General features: G+C 37.6%; 1 protein-coding gene across 5 annotated transcripts; it reads right to left on the reverse strand.

Annotated features, from left to right (window-relative positions):
- Positions 1-159: 159 nt before the first annotated feature.
- Positions 160-17,305, reverse strand: LOC117500511. 5 transcript variants are annotated; one of them, XM_034153389.1, is made up of 22 exons: positions 17,154-17,305; positions 16,171-16,215; positions 15,445-15,737; positions 14,500-14,773; positions 14,253-14,281; positions 13,432-13,720; positions 13,162-13,202; positions 12,477-12,762; positions 12,225-12,268; positions 11,560-11,842; positions 8,904-8,968; positions 8,556-8,626; positions 8,159-8,373; positions 7,820-8,073; positions 6,671-6,793; positions 5,643-5,796; positions 5,440-5,469; positions 5,226-5,270; positions 3,414-3,442; positions 2,998-3,283; positions 2,010-2,046; positions 160-1,047 (listed from the first exon to the last, which is right to left on the reverse strand). In XM_034153389.1, exons 2-21 carry the CDS (start codon positions 16,178-16,180, stop codon positions 2,036-2,038), a joined length of 2,832 nt encoding a protein of 943 aa, XP_034009280.1. In that variant the 5' UTR covers positions 16,181-16,215; positions 17,154-17,305; the 3' UTR covers positions 160-1,047; positions 2,010-2,035. The 5 variants fall into 5 exon arrangements, with proteins under 5 accessions (XP_034009280.1, XP_034009281.1, XP_034009279.1 ...); XM_034153390.1 differs by having other exon boundaries at positions 8,904-8,947; positions 16,159-16,215; positions 17,154-17,298; XM_034153388.1 differs by having other exon boundaries at positions 16,159-16,215; positions 17,154-17,298.
- Between the last annotated feature and the right edge of the window lie 664 nt (positions 17,306-17,969).

Here is a 17,969-nt window from a genome sequence, read left to right on the forward strand (position 1 = left end):
GTAACTGTGACTCTAACAATAATTATGGAAGTAATACATAATAATCCTATTAGATCTTTAGCTTTGTACCCCATTATTCTTGCTTCATTGATTTTCAACCTAGTTTGAGTCAAAAGCTAAGAACCACAAATAACAATCAGAATATAAAACATTTTTTTAAATAATTTTTTATTTGACCATCCACAAAATTCAGCCATCATTGTTACAAACTGGTACATTCAAAGGATTCAGAACATCCATATGGTAAAAGGACACATTTGTATACAGATGCAGCACTTCAGATAGGACTCCAGCTTACAGCTTCCTGCCTTGACCTGCCTAAAACCAGCGTCTGGGAATGTTAAGCCCTCCCACTATTTTCCAAGAGGGCGTTGCCAGATTTTCAATTTCAGGATTTAACCAGGAGATGGCGCTTCATTCACAAATACAGAAAGAGCACTTCAAACTGCCTTCTTTAAAGTTCTTACAACTTTAAAGAAGGCAGTTTGAAGTGCTTTATTAAGAGCATTATTAAAGAAAAACATTGACTGCAAAAAACAGAAACAATGACATAAAAAATAGATACATTGTATTTTAGGTATAAATCTTGAACGAACTGAATAAAATAAACTGTATGAAATATCCTCAACAATAATCAATGATTTATTGCTTAACTTTGAGAATGTGAGGGAAATATTTCTTTACCTCGATAACCCCAGAAGCATCATCATGAAATGTCCATTTATATTCATGCTTGAAAAGTATTTACAATAATTTTCCACTTCTGTTTTGAAAACTTTGCAAAATTCAGTATGACTGACACCTTAAAGATATGTTACATTACTGAAGAAAAACATTTACGTTTTGTTGCTGAATAGATAAACCTGAATAAATCTGCAATTCTGCAAGAGTTGAATCATGATAAAATATATACATTTGTGTGTATCAAAATATGTTAGTTCAAGGTGATGATCATTTTCATCCAGCATTCACTGAATGAAAGCTTGTTTAGAACCAGCAAGATGTCTCCTTGCTCACTCTCTGGATCCGTGTTCATCCACTGAGTTTCTTTGAGAAAGGAAAAGCCATTGTTAGTGCATTTTATGGCTCACCAACCTTAAATGTTAACACAGAGAGAGATCAATAAAACACAAACACAGATATGGTTGAGATTCATTATTATTCAGTTGCGCAACAACAAACAATAATGGGGAAACATTTACCTTGCTTCACAGCAACCAATCGCAGAAATGCCCCCCGAGTAAAAGAAACAGACAGCAGATATAGGTTTTCTAAATGACGCACCCACATTTTCCTAATCATGTTTAATGCAGGAACATACACTTGAACATACAGCTAACACGCCAACATCCTTATTGTTTCTTAGCTAATGCATGCTATAATGTTCCAGATGTTGAAAGGTCAACATCTCATGACATCTTTAGGAGAAATTCATATCTTGTCAGGATATGAATTTCCCAATTAACAAAACATATCCTACGTTTGCACATGAACGCACACACTTTTCTTTACATTAACTAACACACAAACCTCAATGTTTTCCCTCTAACTCTATTATAATCTAAACATCCTCTTTGTCAGCTCACTTTAAGTGAATAATTAGCAAAGAGACGATTAGCCTCTTAGCTCTGGAAACTGTAATTCAATAACTTACCCAGTTACTATGACTAGGTGCAAGATTGATATAACACCATCAGTGACAACAGATCATACTCAGTTGACTTTAAGGAAACATAAAAAGCTTCATTGCTTCAAATTACACTATAAAATCTGGTAGTCAAAACAAATAAATAATCTGATGTTCAAGAGTAAAGTCTACACTCATGCTACCAAATCTTTAAGGCTGTGTGTGCAAAGCTTTGAGTGATTTGTTCACATCCGCATGCTTACATGATCATTTTTAACAAGTTGATTGTTTAACACGTTCACCATCTTAGCTTAGCATGATACCATGTGCCAAAAATACAGAATGATGATTATCTTACGTTATAATGGCTCTCGGCACCTACCTTCCTCCGCAGTATTCTCAAGCTGATTATCCTTCAGCTGCAACACATTAAATGGAAATTCAAATTGGGGTAAAATCAGCCAAAATGCTTTCTTTGTTAATAATAAACCAAAACATGTAGGCACAAAGCTAAAGCCTTTTTCAGACACTTTAACATTGCTGGTTTAAGCTATAGTTCCCAACACCATGATGGGAAATAATTCCCAATATACCGATTTGACAAAAAGGCAGAGGCATTTGTTTTTCGTGTTTTCGTACATCTCTTTTCAAACTGAAATCTGCTTTTCGTTAGTAACCCACCCTTTAGTTTAATTGTGTCATACTTGAGTGTCATTATTTTGTGTTTCAACATTTTACCGACTGTGAGGACCATACGGAGCATTAGTTGTGCCTTTAAAAGCTGCATGTACATAATACAATCATGAACTGTACTCAAATTGAGAATTCTAAAAGCTACATAACTGACTTTCAAAATATATTTTGGATGTAGAGCTACCCTGCACAAAGTTTTTGATTTAGAATTTAAGCATATTATATCTGTTATAAATGGTACAACAAAGACGTGATTAAACTTTTGACTGCGTTTTGCTCTGCATCAGCCAATCGGCTTGCTACTCCCTCACTAAGAGTGCTACCCAGATACACCTCAACAAACACACGCCTGTTTGCTATCTTGGCTCCAAAACAGTATAACAAACTCCCCTGATATCGGGATGGCAGTAAATCTGCACATCTTCTGTCAGACTGAAAACTGATGCACCTTGGCTAATAAATCAAATAAAAAAAATATCACATTTCTGTATGTAGCACCTACAAAGTGTTGGCTTATTTTAAGCAGACGCAGTTTAAATTGTTTTCCTACTTAAAGCAAATGTCCTTGCAGGATTCTTACTTTTTTCATTTCTATCTTCATGGTTGATTGCACTTATTGTAAGTCGCTTGAATGTAATATAAAAATTCCACTATTTCTCAGTTTCTTCACAACTTACCTTTGGATCCTGAGCCGATGTCTGACAACTTCTGCACCAGGTCATTCCTGTTTATTTTCTGGAAAATCTTCTTGGTCACCTCCAAGGACTTTTGGCTGTAGGTCTGCGACATCAGATCCACCAGGTCTAATATGTTACTGTTTTCCAGTTGGCTGCATGAGATGCGTGGGAGGCCTGCGAGGACGTCACTGTCCCGCAGGTACCACTTACATTTGTTGAACTCTTCCTGTCCCAAATCTTCCAGCATTTTCAAAAGCCTCTCTTTTGTTGTTGTGACTGATGCCACCTGAGGATTTTAAAGTGAACAAAGGGAGTTATTATTGGAGTATAATGTCATAGCTGAAAAGCTCACCTGAATGAAACATCAGTTGTGGGAGGACCATCAAATGAAAGCTGTTTTGATTGACTTTACTCACCCCCTGCATCTCATCAGAAGAGTGTTCCACTGAAAAGAAAGGAATTCAAACATATTGTATGAAAGATTGATTGAACATCTTACTTCCAACACTTTGTATCAGACTATTTTGATTCAAATAAATAAATTACAATGGCTTTATCACAGAATGATCAGCAATGTTGGCAGCATGTCAGATTTCACACATTTTGTGAGTAATTTAATAAAACCCCAAAATGTAGCTAGTTGGGTTTATGTTCTCTTTCCTGTCCTGTATTTCTAAAAACTCCAACAGAGTGACACATCTTCTCTCTAGCGGATTGCGTCAATGTCAGGAGCCAGTACAGATTTATTGCTCTCCATTTTGACACAGCAGACAAATTACTTTCATTAATCATTATATTAATTAAATCGGGCTAGTTTTACGTAGAATTGCTCTACCTGTGTGTGTGCAGTTCAGCTGGCAGAGGTGTTCACAGACATCTTCAACAGGTCCCTGCTGAAGTCTGTAGTCCCTGCATGTTTCAAACACTCCACCATAGTTCCTGTCCCCAAAAATAATAAAACCACCAGCCTCAATGACTACCGCCCAGTGGCACTCACCTCCATCATCATGAATTGCTTTGCGCTGTTAGTCAAAACATTCATCACCTCCTCCCTCCCTGACTCTCTGGACCCCCTGCAGTTTGCCTACAGAGCAAACAGGTCCACAGAAGCCATCGCCCTCACCATCCACACTGCCCTCTCACACCTGGACCAGAGGAACACATATGTGAGAATGCTGTTCACTGACTATAGTTCAGCTTTCAACGCCATCGTGCCCTCCAAGCTGGTCATCAAGCTTGGGGACCTCAGGCTCAACAGCGCCCTCTATGATTGGATCCTGAACTTCCTGACGGGCAGACGCCGGGCAGTGCGGGTGGGAAACATCACATCCTCCACCCTGATCCTCAACACCGGAGCCCCTCAGGGCTGTGCTCTCAGCCCCCTCCTCTACTCCATTCACAAACGACTGCGTGGCCAAACACAGCTGCAACATCATCACGAAGTTTACTGACGACACGACCGTCATTTGCCTGATCACCGACAGTGACGAGACGGCATACAGAGAAGAGATTGAAAACCTGACATCTTGGTGCCAGGATAAAAACCTCCCTCACAACGTCAGCAAAACCAAGGAGCTAATTGTGGATTACAGGAAACAACAGAGAGAGGGACACGCCCCCATCGCCATCAATGGCACTACGCTGGAGAGTCAGCAGTTTCAGGTTCCTCCGTGTCCACATCACTGAGGACCTGACATGGACTCATCACACTAACACCATCACCAAAACAGCTCGACGGCGGCTCTTGTGGATGTTCAACATGGACTCCAGGATACTCTGCAACTTCTACAGGTGCACGCAGAGGTTGCGCTAGACTTTTTCGCTGCCCGTCATTTTGGCTTACAACTAAAGACACAGCCACACAAAAACTGCGGCATGTGTACGGCTCCTTATGCCTACTGCAATTTTTGAAGTGCCGGAGCGGCGTTCTGGTGCTCTCCGTCAGCACTCATACTACACCCCTTTCAGACGAGACATATACCACGTGATGACACGTTAGGCTCGTGTTGTGTTAAGGAACCTGTCCTTGGGCAGGAAAAACATTCACTCGCTTGTTTAATTCTTTTGCGGTCTAGATTTCTTTAATCTTTTTGCGTGTGTTTATAAATTACCTCGAGGGCCGTATCAAATGTTCTCGTATACAGCCCGGAGGCCAGAGGTTCCCCATCCCTGCTTTAAAAACTGCTTTTCTGTAGCACTTCACAGTCAGACAACAGAAAATAACTTACTATCCCATGGACCAGTAATGGAGGGTTGTCCACATGTCTCTTTCACTGCAGAAATAGGCATATGCAGTGTTGCATTGAGAAAAAGAATAAAAAAACGTTTATGTTAAGACACTTATAAACTTAATGAAGATATCATGTTCACATTTCAATAACAGTAGAAACAAACATACTTGAAATGTTTTTTTTGTTTTTGTTTAAATATGCAGCATCTTACCATCTGAATCACCAGAGTTTCGTAAGTCAACTGAAATACAGAACATAACAAAATATATATTTTATATATTGTGTTTTTTTGTATTGTATTCTCATCAACATGTTAAAATAAAGTTCACTTTTATTATGTTTAGATTAATTTAATATTAATAGGTAAAAGAAAGATTATTTTTTCATATGGTGTAAGTAATAATGCCCACTGACCTTTTCGAATCTCACAGCTCCATACTGGTTCACACTGTGGTTTGCGTTTCCCTTTGTTAAGTTGAGAGAGTGTAAGGTGGAAGTAACTGTCTGGATTCTCAATGTACACTTCATAGAAGTTTGGCTCTTGGCTTTCATATCTGAGGGTTATTTTCTGTGTGAACAAAAGAAGAAAATAAATAAAAGATAGAGATAACAAAACCAGATGTGGGGGTCAATATTGCAATAAACAAAAGATTTCAGACTTTAAAAAAAAAGTGAATTAGTCGGATGGCCAACAGAAAACATTATAGTGGTTATTTCAAATGGAGAAGTCCTTATTGTTGAACTTAAGTTTGATGGTACTGTATGCATGCCGGTTTTTGACTAAGTCCATCATTTGATATGCCACTGGTAAATTACCAGCATCAATCTTCTCACATTCGCTCCCCTAGATTAACAGATGTTGGCTACTGAACCATAGCCAATTCTTCTGTCTGTATGGCATATCTTGTTATTATATCTTTATTAAACAAGGAACATGCATAACAATACATGAATTACAAAAAGGGAAGAGATGATGTATGGTAGAATGTACAGTAGCTATTAGCTAATTTCCATCTGTAGTCCCTGGGTAGGTAAATACATCAAAATCAACAAAAGAGCAGATCTATAAAATACAAATAACAGCATATTTTACACTCAGCTCAAAGCATATCCCAATGCCTGGTGGTTGTAAATGAAAGAGCTGATGGTGCAAAGGTAGTCCACCTCAGTGGGGTGTTTAAGACTAGTGGAAATGTTGAGGTTCTGAATATTTGTGTGTTCTTATGATATTCCCTTTAAACAGTAGCCATTTTGACGTCTCTTGCAAGGTTAACACAGGTATTATTTATCAAATAAATAACTGTCCGGTTTTAATTAGTGTCACATCCATTCTTGTCTAGTCAGCATTAACAATACCAGGAACCTGGCCCATCTACATGAACCATAATAAAACACAATTCACAATGAAAGATCAAATTGCTGACTGACAATGCAAACTGTACCTTTGGGCCAATCTGGGCCGTTGTTATGTCTGCTGTGAGGTTGAAATCTTGGTGCAGCGTCAGGCACTCGTTTGGGCGTGGCTTTTGGATCAATTTGAAGTCTTTTTTCTTCTTGTCCATGGTCTGAAAAAAAAAATTAATCAAAGCACAACCCTGGTTCAAGTTTACAGTTAGAAAAATCTGTGTTTTAAAATGCATTTGAAAATGAAAACATGAAACAATAAGGTTTTATCAACAGAGTATTAGGGTCAGTATCTAGAAAAATAAATGTTTATTTTAGATTTTGTTATTTCAGAATGGCCACTGAGGAAAAGGTCATACCTTCGAGAAAAAATGTCTTTAACGTTTTGAGAGTAACGAAATAAGTGAGATCAAACCAAGCTGCAGCGTCATCGACATTTACCACCGAATAGGTCTGAGGCACGTCTGTGATTGTATTAAACATTTATAGCAACATGTGAAACAGTTTAAATTGGCTTAAATGCTTTGCTGTTTGAAGCAGCTCTCCATGGAGCAGAACTTCCCCTCGAGTGATAATCTAAAAAACTAAATGATATCTCGCTTGATAAGTATTATCAGGGAACACGTTATAACACAATGATAAGTATAAGGTTATATGTCAACCATGTATCGATCATTGAGAGTCATTTTGCAAATATAGCTTCTAGCTTTGGGCAGAGCTAGCTCTGTTTGTAGGGACTTGGCGACCAGAGGGTTGCAGGTTCAAGTCCCTGAACGGATCAAGTGAAGAGTGGGGACTGATACTTGTGAGGTGGCAGTTGGTCTCCTGGTCATGCTGAGGTAACCTTGAGCAAGGCACCAGAGCCCCACACTGGGCACTGTAATATAGCAGTCAACTGCTTCTTGTTTAAGGATGGGTTAAAGGCAGAGACTAGAATTCACTGTGTGCGGTGCTGTGTTCATGTTTGACGATTGGAAGTTGATTGTATTCAAATCTCCATTTCCATAACATACAATAGGACAATTTTCAGATAATATTTCCTTCATATGTTTTCCCTCACTTATGACTTTACTCTTATAACAGGACTACTTTAAGAATTAAAGATGTTATTTTCACAATTCAGCCCAAATACTCCATTGTAGGTTTTGATTTCATTTTGAATGTGTGACAGTAAGAGATTCAGTAACCTCTTCAAGAGCAGGATCGAGCGGGGTCAGGTAAACATGAAGAAGGATGCAGGATGTGTCGAGTTTAGAATAAATCAAAACGTTACAGTGTATTTTTACTGGAAAGCCCATTTTCATCAGGACGGCTCTTGGAGAGAAAACTGGTTCAGACAGCTTGACATGGGACGATGTGACTTCAGACACTTTTTCCACAACATCTCCACAGTCATCTATGTGCAGGACTGCAAACTTTTGCAATATTTTAGGGATGTCATCTGCATAGTACAAAGCATAAACAATTAATGTGAATAAAAAACAATTGCAATGATTATTTTGTTATTTTCCTCCATGATCACTTACCTATGCAGATCCAGTGTGGCAGGTACACTTCAAATAACTTCCCAGAAATCACTGTGATGTCTATCAGGGGACCTGCAGGCATGTATTTCATCATCTCCATCCTCTTCATGGGTTCCTCCGAAGAGCAAAACTTGTACTTAAAGCTGACCTTTTCCTGACAGACCCAGCGCAAGCCAGAGACACTGCATTCAAAGTTTCCCGCTTCAGACTTTAGGCTAAAATATAATGAAAAAAATACAGATTTTGTATTTGGTACAAAAGGTAGCATTAATACTATTGGGGAAATATTTGTAGCAGATCTTAGTGTTCTCTCTGTGAAGAAATCCCAAGACCGAAGCTTCAGTGTTTACTATATTTCCAGTTTGATAATATGCAGTATTTAGGAAATGATTTGTACCTGTAAGTTGATGCCTCATCTTCATCTGTACTGTTCACCTCAGGTTCAAGTTTAGTCCAGCCACTGGAGTCCTTGTTTTAAGTCAAATGTTTTAAGTCAAAGACACACTAACATCTGTTATATTAAATATGTTTATATTTTTTCTTGACAAATGCACATTTGTATATGAGTGTTCAGACTTCAGTCTGCTAATCTGATCAGAACATCAGTGGAAGAAAAATCATTTTGACAGTAGAGATCAACCTTAAAACGGTTTCGGTTTGCATCATAATGTTTATGTTCAAGATGGATATGGTTAACAACTTGCATCTATTGAATGAAAGCTGTGATGTGTAAAGTCAGACTCACTTCCTCGGACTGTGCAGGTCGATGTTCATCCACAGAGTACATCTCTGAAGAGAGAAAATGAATGTCTAACAGAAAAAATGACACACGACTGATTCAAAATCAGACTATGGACAACTTTAGTCAGATTGAGTTACTTTTGAACAAAAATACGTAATATGAATGAAACTGCAAAATAACACTCAAATATGGTTCATGCTGGCATCATTCAAATCAATCACAAAGAGTGAGAGGTTTGATATTATATTATTAACACCAGTGGCGGCCGGTGGTCTTTTTTTTTGGTGGGGCTCTTGACGTACCGTAAGTGACCTACCCGGGGGGTCCGGGGGGTTTTCCCCCGGAAACTTTTTTCGAGAAATGACCCCTTAAATGATGACTTCTGGTGATGTTAGAGGGGGGGGGGGGAAAGGAGAAATCGAGGCTTAAAAATATGAGAAGACTGATCAATACCTCCATAATCTTCAGTGTGGAAAATATTATTTATCAACCTGAACATCTACTACTTTACCAGGAATTTGTGTTCTCCGAACTGGTCTGTTTTTTTCTTTCTTAAAACTGTTCATGTTTTATGAACCAACACCTTCACCAAGTAGCTTTACAGTGAACTGCATGTGAGATATAAAATTAATAGCATCTTTTCAGTAGCATTAATTATAAATATTTAAGTGGTTCAATACAAGTCACTACAGCATTTCAAACTGAACTGTGAATAAATGCAATTTAAAAAAAAATAACCACAGCACAAAATGTCATAAATTGTGTTTTTTCTTTGTTTCTCTGAGGATTATTTACAAACAGGCTTATTTACATATAGCAATAACTCAGAAATGAAAAAGCTACATCGTCTAACACGAACAACCACTTAGCATAATGATAATATATGTGTTATGTACAATGTAACTGGCAAGGCTAGAGCAAGAAAGAACATAAAGTTTGCAAAAGGTTTAAATAACTTCAAGTATCTGTCTTCAGATTACGTGGAGGTTTTAGTCCGATGGGAAGCAGATTTTAAGCGACACCGAAGATAAACCAAAAATGTGGTGGAGCTGCAAACCGTGTAGTGTTGCTGGGACAGAACAGGAGCTATAACCGTTGGAAAATACATCACAGACAATGCAACAAACGTGGAGACAGAACAATCACTTCTGTGATAAATGCCCACTTATTAATAAACTTCTAACAACCATGGGAAACCTCCTCTCTACATATAAAGTGATATCCAAGCATGGGAAACAAAAGACAGCATTTACCTGTTTGCATCCAGCTAGCCAAGCCTTTCTTGTGTACCAGCTACTTGTGAAGCCTCGTGTATAAATGTTGTCTTTTTCACGAGATTGCTGCGATATATTCAAATCGGGTTGGTCCGGTGCAAGGTCTTTAAGCAACAATTTATCTGCCAAACTTCTCCTTTCGAAAGGATTGGAGATTAGCTCTTGAACAGAATTAGCCGGGGACCGAGGTCCGGAGACTCCACCTGCACACGAAGCCATCCTCATCAACTACTGCGTCAACCGGATACGAGTCACTGTCCAAACTACTCACAGACTGCACTGGGCGCTGACATTGGCGCCCGGTGACCGTCATCTTTGACGACGCTGATTGGCTGAAATTATATTTTCGCGGCATAGTTTACACGTTACAGATAGCAACAGTCAGCTGCTGGTGGCTGCTGCTGCACTGGTTGAAGGCTCCTCTCTTAGCGCCCAGACGAGAGAAGGTGCATGGGCAAGGCCAGGCAGGAAACATGTGACTTATCAGTAACTTTAGACATCGTAACACAATTTTAAACGAGATTTTATTGTAGATTATACATTTTACTGATACCAATTATATAATATTTACCTTGTTCATTAAAAATAAAAATAAAAACATATATATGTTTTTAAACATATTTTTTTTTTTAATTTTAATTTTAATTATTATTATTATTTTTTTTTTTCAATATGGGAAGAGGTGGGGCGGCGCCCCTAGCGCCCCTATGGACCGGCCGCCACTGATTAACACCCATTAAAGGAAGACTACACCCACAAAATGACCTTTAAATAGAAATGACTCCTGCCTTGTTACCTTTAATTCTTCAAGAAACAAAACAGACAAAAATATTTATTAATAGGGAGCGTTGTTTAACAACAGACAAACTTTATTAACTGTATAACTAAAACTATATAAAACATCTATTTACAAACTGTCACACAACTCATGCAGTAGAATCCAAGTCTCATTTATCCTGGCACGAGCTCACTACTTCCTTAAAACATGCATTTTCACTAAACCTTCCTGTTTTATACATTTCAAGGCACAGACGGGTACTCCACGTGCAAGTATGAGACTGTTGATGCAGAAGTGTTTTAGAGGTTAGGTTGTTTTGATAAAGTTGAACTGTTATTAAACACGCCCCCATTTACTTCAATTCATAAAGACTTTCTCCATTGTTTGATTTGTTACTCACAGCGGAGGCATGCAAGAAAACAGATGTCTTCAAGAATTACAGAGAACTCAGGGTGAGTAATTGTAATACGGAACAACTGGTTATTTTGTAGGTGAACTATTCCTTAAAATCTAAAAAACTCAAATACAAAAGCATTGCAACAATTACAAAACTCATGACTATGAACTCTTCTGTGTGATGCAGCAGTTTTAGTTTTCTTTCTCTTACCTTTGAGTCTTAAGATAGTCTCTGATAATCTCTCCACTAGATCAGTTCTGTTCATGTCCATTAAAACCTCCCTGGTCACCTCCACAGACTGCGGACCACAGGTATCCACCATCTGATCCACCAGCTGGAGTGCACTTGCTGTCCAATAGGGATATCCATGAAAGGAGGATATGCTCTTCTGGAAGAATGTGAACTGCAGCAACCACTGAAATCTGTGGAGCTCATCGTCACTCAAATCCTTCAGAGTTTTCAAAAGGATCTCTTTCTCTGCTGCAATTGGTGCCTGAACAAATAAACAGATGTGTAAGAAAAGGTGTTATTTCTCTATGGAAATGAATATTACTTTGTTTTCATTTCATCAGTCAGTGTTTCAGACAAGAGAATTTTATAAAATGTTTACAAGATCTCTCAAGTCAAAGACACACTAACATCTTTTATATTAAATATGTTTATCTTTTTTCTTGACAAATGCACATTTGTATATGAGTGTTCAGACTTCAGTCTGCTAATCTGATCAGAACATCAGTGGAAGAAAAATCATTTTGACAGAAGAGATCAACCTTAAAAACGGTTTGGTTTGCATCATAATGTTTAAGTTCAAGATGGATATGGTTAACAACTTGCATCTATAGAATGAAAGCTGTGATGTGTAAAGTCAGACTCACTCCCTCGGACTGTGCAGGTCGATGTTCATCCACAGAGTACATCTCTGAAGAGAGAAAATAAAGTGAATGTCTAACACACAAGATCCCAGCAACTAAACTAAACTACTTCAACGTAAAACGTTTCTTGTTGAGACTCTGGTCTGTTGGTATTTTAATATTTTAATATTTGTCTAATGTTTGTATAGATTCCTGTTCGATGTTTTTTTTATACTTCACATTGATGTGAAGTTATTTGGTTTTCTTTATGATTACCTTTGAGTTCTGAGCTGGGCTTTGTCAACCTCTGCCTCAGATCAGTCCTGTTAATGTCCTTCAAAACCTCCATGGTTATCTCTACACACTGTTGGCCGAAGATCTCCATCATCTGTTTCACTGTTTGTGCTCTGTCTGGTGAGGAACTCCAAATCCATGAAAAATATCTCTGCTTCTTCTTGGAGACAATTAAATCTAGGGTCTGCTTGAATTTCTCTAGATCCTCGTTTCTCAAATCATTCAGAGTTTCCAAAAGCAGATGTTTAACAGCTGCCATTGTTGCTACCTGAAATAATCAATACATTCATTAGACATGTGTATATTCCTCTTGGACAATTACAAATGTGTCTATTTGCTATAAACTGGTTAGTTGTTGTTGGGTTTGACAGACAGACAGACAGACAGACAGACAAGACAGACAGACAGACAGACAGACAGACAGACAGACAGACAGACATACAGACAGACAGACAGACAGACAGACAGACAGACAGACAGACAGACAGACAGACACAGACAGACAGACAGACAGACAGACAGACAGACAGACAGACAGACAGACAGACAGACAGACAGACAGACAGACAGATCATCATAGATAAGTCAATCATGTGTTTGGGTCATATCATTATCTGTTGAAGGAAAGGTGTGTTGTAGAAAGTCAGACAGATGTGACATTACTTACTTTCTGGATCACTGCAGGTCGCTGTGCCTCTGAGTGTTTCTCTGAAGAGAAAAGAGGTGGAGATAAACCAACTCAATTCATTTTACCCTCTCCCAAAATAATAATCATTGCTCTGATAAGTCATGAAACATATTTTGTTCACTAGGATATAAATACATTATAAATATACGTTTCATCTATATTTATAATTAAAAAGAAGAATACAGAGCTTATTAACTTAGGATAAACAGGTTTGATGATTTAAAGATGTTTGTGTTTTATTAGTCTTACTTTTGGGTCCTGAGCTGCTTTGTGACAGCCTCTGCACCAGATCAGTCCTGTTCATCTTCTCAAAAGCCTCAGTGGTCATCTCCAGCAGTCTGTGATCGCTGTGATCTTGCACCAAATAAAACACCATGTCCTGCCTGTCACTCATCATGAGCCGCCTTGGTGAGATGTGTGGGTTGCCTTTGTCGGAGAGAATTTGACTCAGGACCCTCTTAAAACTCTCTAAATTCTGGTCACTCAAATCTTTCAGTGTTTCCAGAAGCAGCTCTATGACAGACGCCGTTGTTTCCACCTGGTAAAATCAAAGGAGATGTTAATGGGGCAAAAGAGCAATTTCTCAGCTGGAATGATTACAGATTATTTTTTGTTTACAACTCGTCAGTTTCAGTGTTTTACAAGAGTGGATGTGGTAAGAGAACATCAGCCATGTCACGCACAACGTATCAGTACACTTTATATTGTTCATCCAATTCATCACAAAACCATTTTCTTTTGTATAAATTGGGTGTTTGAATCATGACTTTATTTGACCTCCTAGGTAACTCTTTCAAAGGCTGTGGTAGAAAAACTGCGATAAGCCTCTTGATTTTACAACAGAGTGGCTGTTTAACCAGTTTCATCTTTTTTTTTGTATTTGAACAAATACTATATAGATAACGTTAATGGCTAAGAACGTATGTGTACCTAATTTGGCATGATCAGATTATTTCTTAAAGAAAACTATCTGGGACAAAAAAATGAAGTTCAGGATGAAGATTATTAACAGTCTTCTTAATCTACTGAGTCAAAACTGCACTGTGTGAAATTGATGGGACATTACTCACACTCTGGATCAGAGAAGGAAGCGGTTCCTCTGAGGATTAAAAAAAAAAGGAAAAGGCCCATTTCATTTATTTCATCCCAATGTGACACCTCCTCAACAGTGACAATATAATTATTTATATATCCACTTAAAGATATTCTAACACTGTTCAATGGCTTAAAATACATTTGGTATCGGAATATAGATAAACGATATTTTTAAGAAATAGAAATGTATATTTTCACATATTTCTGTCTGTTTTCTCTTACCTTTGGTTCCTGAGCTGATGTCTGACAATCTCTGCACCAGATCAGTCCTGTTCATCTTCTTTAAAACTGTTTTGGTCATATTCACACACTTTCCGCTGAACGTCTTCACCATCAGATCCACTGTTTCATCTGTGTTTGCCACTTTGAGTCGACCCCTTAGGATCAGTGGGAAACTTTCCTCTAATTCAATGAGTGACTTGAATTGGTTAAGCTCATCTGAACTCAAACCATTCAATGATTCAAGAAGTATCTTCTGAGCCATCATGCTTTCTACCTGTAAAGATTAAAGGAGATATTTTAGAGTGTATGCAGGATAGGATGTTGGTTATGTGTGTGATTCACATCCAAGATTGGAGACTGATTTTCTGCATTTCATTTATTATTTATATCACCAAGATTAACTTTTAGATTGTATATTCAAAACTCGATTTACTGTATAGCGGTTGTATGCCTCCACAAAAGTGTCAGTTTACATCCATAGCGGTCCAAAATGTCATATCTGTATCATTAATCATTTTAATCCCATGGCATTTTTCCACCAAATTCAAAATCAGTTTATTTTTGTACTCAAGTGGATGTTTGTCCCAAATCTAAATAAATAGTTGTTTGGTTAAGGAAAACCCATTCTTCCACACAGGGGCCAATGGGTCAGTAGATTATTTGAAATGTTGTCAATCATTTTAAATCATGATTGAAAATATCAGGTTACAGAATATTGTTTCTCAATGAAGGATTTCCTCGTCGATTTCAGAAACATTTGCCAGATCAAGGTGAGTTAAGAAAACTAATGTTGTTTTAAATGTTTGGCTTAGAGTGCATTCATTAATATTTTACTCTCTATTTGATACACCTATTGCATCTCAAAGGCAGTGATTATATGAGCAGCATAACATATGATATCCAAACTTTCATTACAATCCTTTTCAAAACTAAATATTTACTCACCTCCATGTCTTTCTTATTCTTCTTATATTTCTCAGACTCATCAGCAAGGTCATCGAGGAGATCTGACTCATGTTTTCTCAGCAGTTTGTAAAATATCTCTTTTCCTCCAGGTCCACAGACTCTCAAAGGCCCTCTTAGGAGAGCCCTCATCTTCTCCTGAGGGCCATGGAGGGATAGGATTTCCTCATAATGTTCTCTATTGATAACTTTATATGAGAGCAGTCCATCCAGAATTGGTCCAATGTTTTTTACTCTCTGGACTAGTGCTAATCGATGTTTATCCACAAATAGCTCTGAGGAAAGAAAAGGCAAAGTGGTGGTTAGCGATAATATGCATCAGGATATATTTAATAAAAATTAGTAAAACCTCAAATTCATCTAATATTACAAAACCGGAAAATTACCTTTTACTCTGAATGAATTACTTCTAAGAAACTGAGGAGCACATCTCTGGTAAATACAAGTTTAATGTGGTGATTCTGCATGATTCTTTGTGAGGAAAATTAAGTTTTATAGATCCGTGGTCCGGTAAAAACAACCCAATAACCAAACTAACTGATTAGTCGACAATATGCTATTGTGTAAGTCGAGTGAAGAATTTCCTAAATGATGAAACAGAAGGAAATACGTTTTCCAGTCAGATTCTACTATTAAACTCGGCTTGTTGTAGCCAACCTTAACTCAAACTAAGAGTCTGTGTACATACTGTAATACCTGTGCACCTACCTTCCTCCATTGTGTTTAGATCAGGTGCTGCCGAGGATCAAGGAGCTGTTAAAAAATGTATTGTTGTTAGACTTTACACATACCTCTGATGTCTCCTATTGGCTACATTTAGGAAAGAGAAACAAAATGCTCTCTTTCTTTAACGGTCCCCACACTAAGAAATTAACCATTAAAAATAGCTTAGGCTACACTACATATTGTGAGGCTCGGTTAAATGACAACTCCAAATGTTCAGCTCAAGAAAAAAAGTACTATGAATACATGTGTGAACCAGAAACAGACAATAAAGTCATTGAAACAAAAAAAAGAAGCTACAAGTAAAGTGAAAGGCTCATTAAGAACTTCTCATGCACAGCTTTGAGCCATCATGAAAGGTTAAAATCAGTTTGTGGTAGCTTAACGAACAATGTTGAGCTAATTCAGTCCAAATCTAAAGAGGCTCAATTTCCAGTGATATACAACTATTTAGGAAATCATTTGAGAAGCTGACACAACAGATTGTTTGCCATTTTGTTATTTAAAAATGGCTCAAACAAGTAGCCTACTAATTCTCTTTTTTAATCCATGTATTTATAGGTTAAAAGCTTTACAGCCCAGGAAAGGGTCATTTCCACGCAGCACAAACTCCACAATACTAAAAGTAGCCTTTTTGTCATTTTCTAACACATGAAACCTGCCATAACAGTTTCAGACACTATTTTGTAAAACTAGACGTCAGGAAACGGAACCCTAATAAAACAGAAGCGTAAGAGATGTGTCAGTGAGACAGTTATTAAGTGAATGTGTTGTGACTGAATAGTATAACCAACATGTCCATTTTACATGTCATTAGTGCAAAGAAAACGCAGAAAGGTTCAAGTGAAAGCAAAAAGTTGGAATTTAAATCCTTCCATTAATGTTCAATAACTGCGGGACACGAGCTGGCCGTGATCTGTCTCGTGAACGTTAAACCTGTTCGTGCTGCACGTAGAGATAAAACTCACCGGATGTTTCTCTCTTTCTCCCTCAGTCTGCTTTCTACAGGTTTTCAATATCTTTCAGTATCTTTAAACTTTATGAAAACAGAGACAACGTTTAAATCCCACCACATTTCTACCCCTCGTTCAGTTTGCAGAAGAGGAAGTTAAACGTGTGTGTCCTTTTCTCTGAAGTCACGTGGTTCTCTTATCTCTTTACTGCTCAAACCACCGCCCTAACAATAAAAATGATATTAAATTATGAGGGATGAAAAAACATTCTGCCATACATTCTTAAAGATATTGATACTGTAGGAATCAGTACTAGTTAGACTACTCCCACAAGTGCTATGAAGAACCATTACTGTGTATCTTGTGAGTACTCCTCTGACAAAATTAAAACAATAGAAAACAATTACACAGACTCACAATATTTATCATACTCAACATGAAGTTTAAAACAGGCAGAGTTGTCTTTCATGCCCAAGCCGTGAACTCCAATATTAAAGAAGAGCTATTGTGGACTGAATTTAACCAGCACATATATAATATGCACTTTATATAGAGCACTTTTAAAAACAAAGTTACATGTGCTTTACATAGACAAAGCTTAATAAAAAGCCCAACCATAATATAAATAAAACAAATAACAGAAATAATAGAGCAGATAGGACATATTGGAAATAAAATGGTATATAAAACAAAAATAAAAAGCTGTTTTAAACAGATACATTCTTACTAGTATTTTAAAGAATGTCACTGACTCTGCCAGACTCAGTCGTCACACAGACATTACATAGCTGCACTTTTGCTTATATAACATCTGGGGGTGCAGTGGTGAGG

The sequence above is a fragment of the Trematomus bernacchii genome, unplaced genomic scaffold (genome assembly GCF_902827165.1).
Source record: "Trematomus bernacchii unplaced genomic scaffold, fTreBer1.1, whole genome shotgun sequence".
Taxonomy (NCBI): Eukaryota; Metazoa; Chordata; class Actinopteri; order Perciformes; family Nototheniidae; genus Trematomus; species Trematomus bernacchii.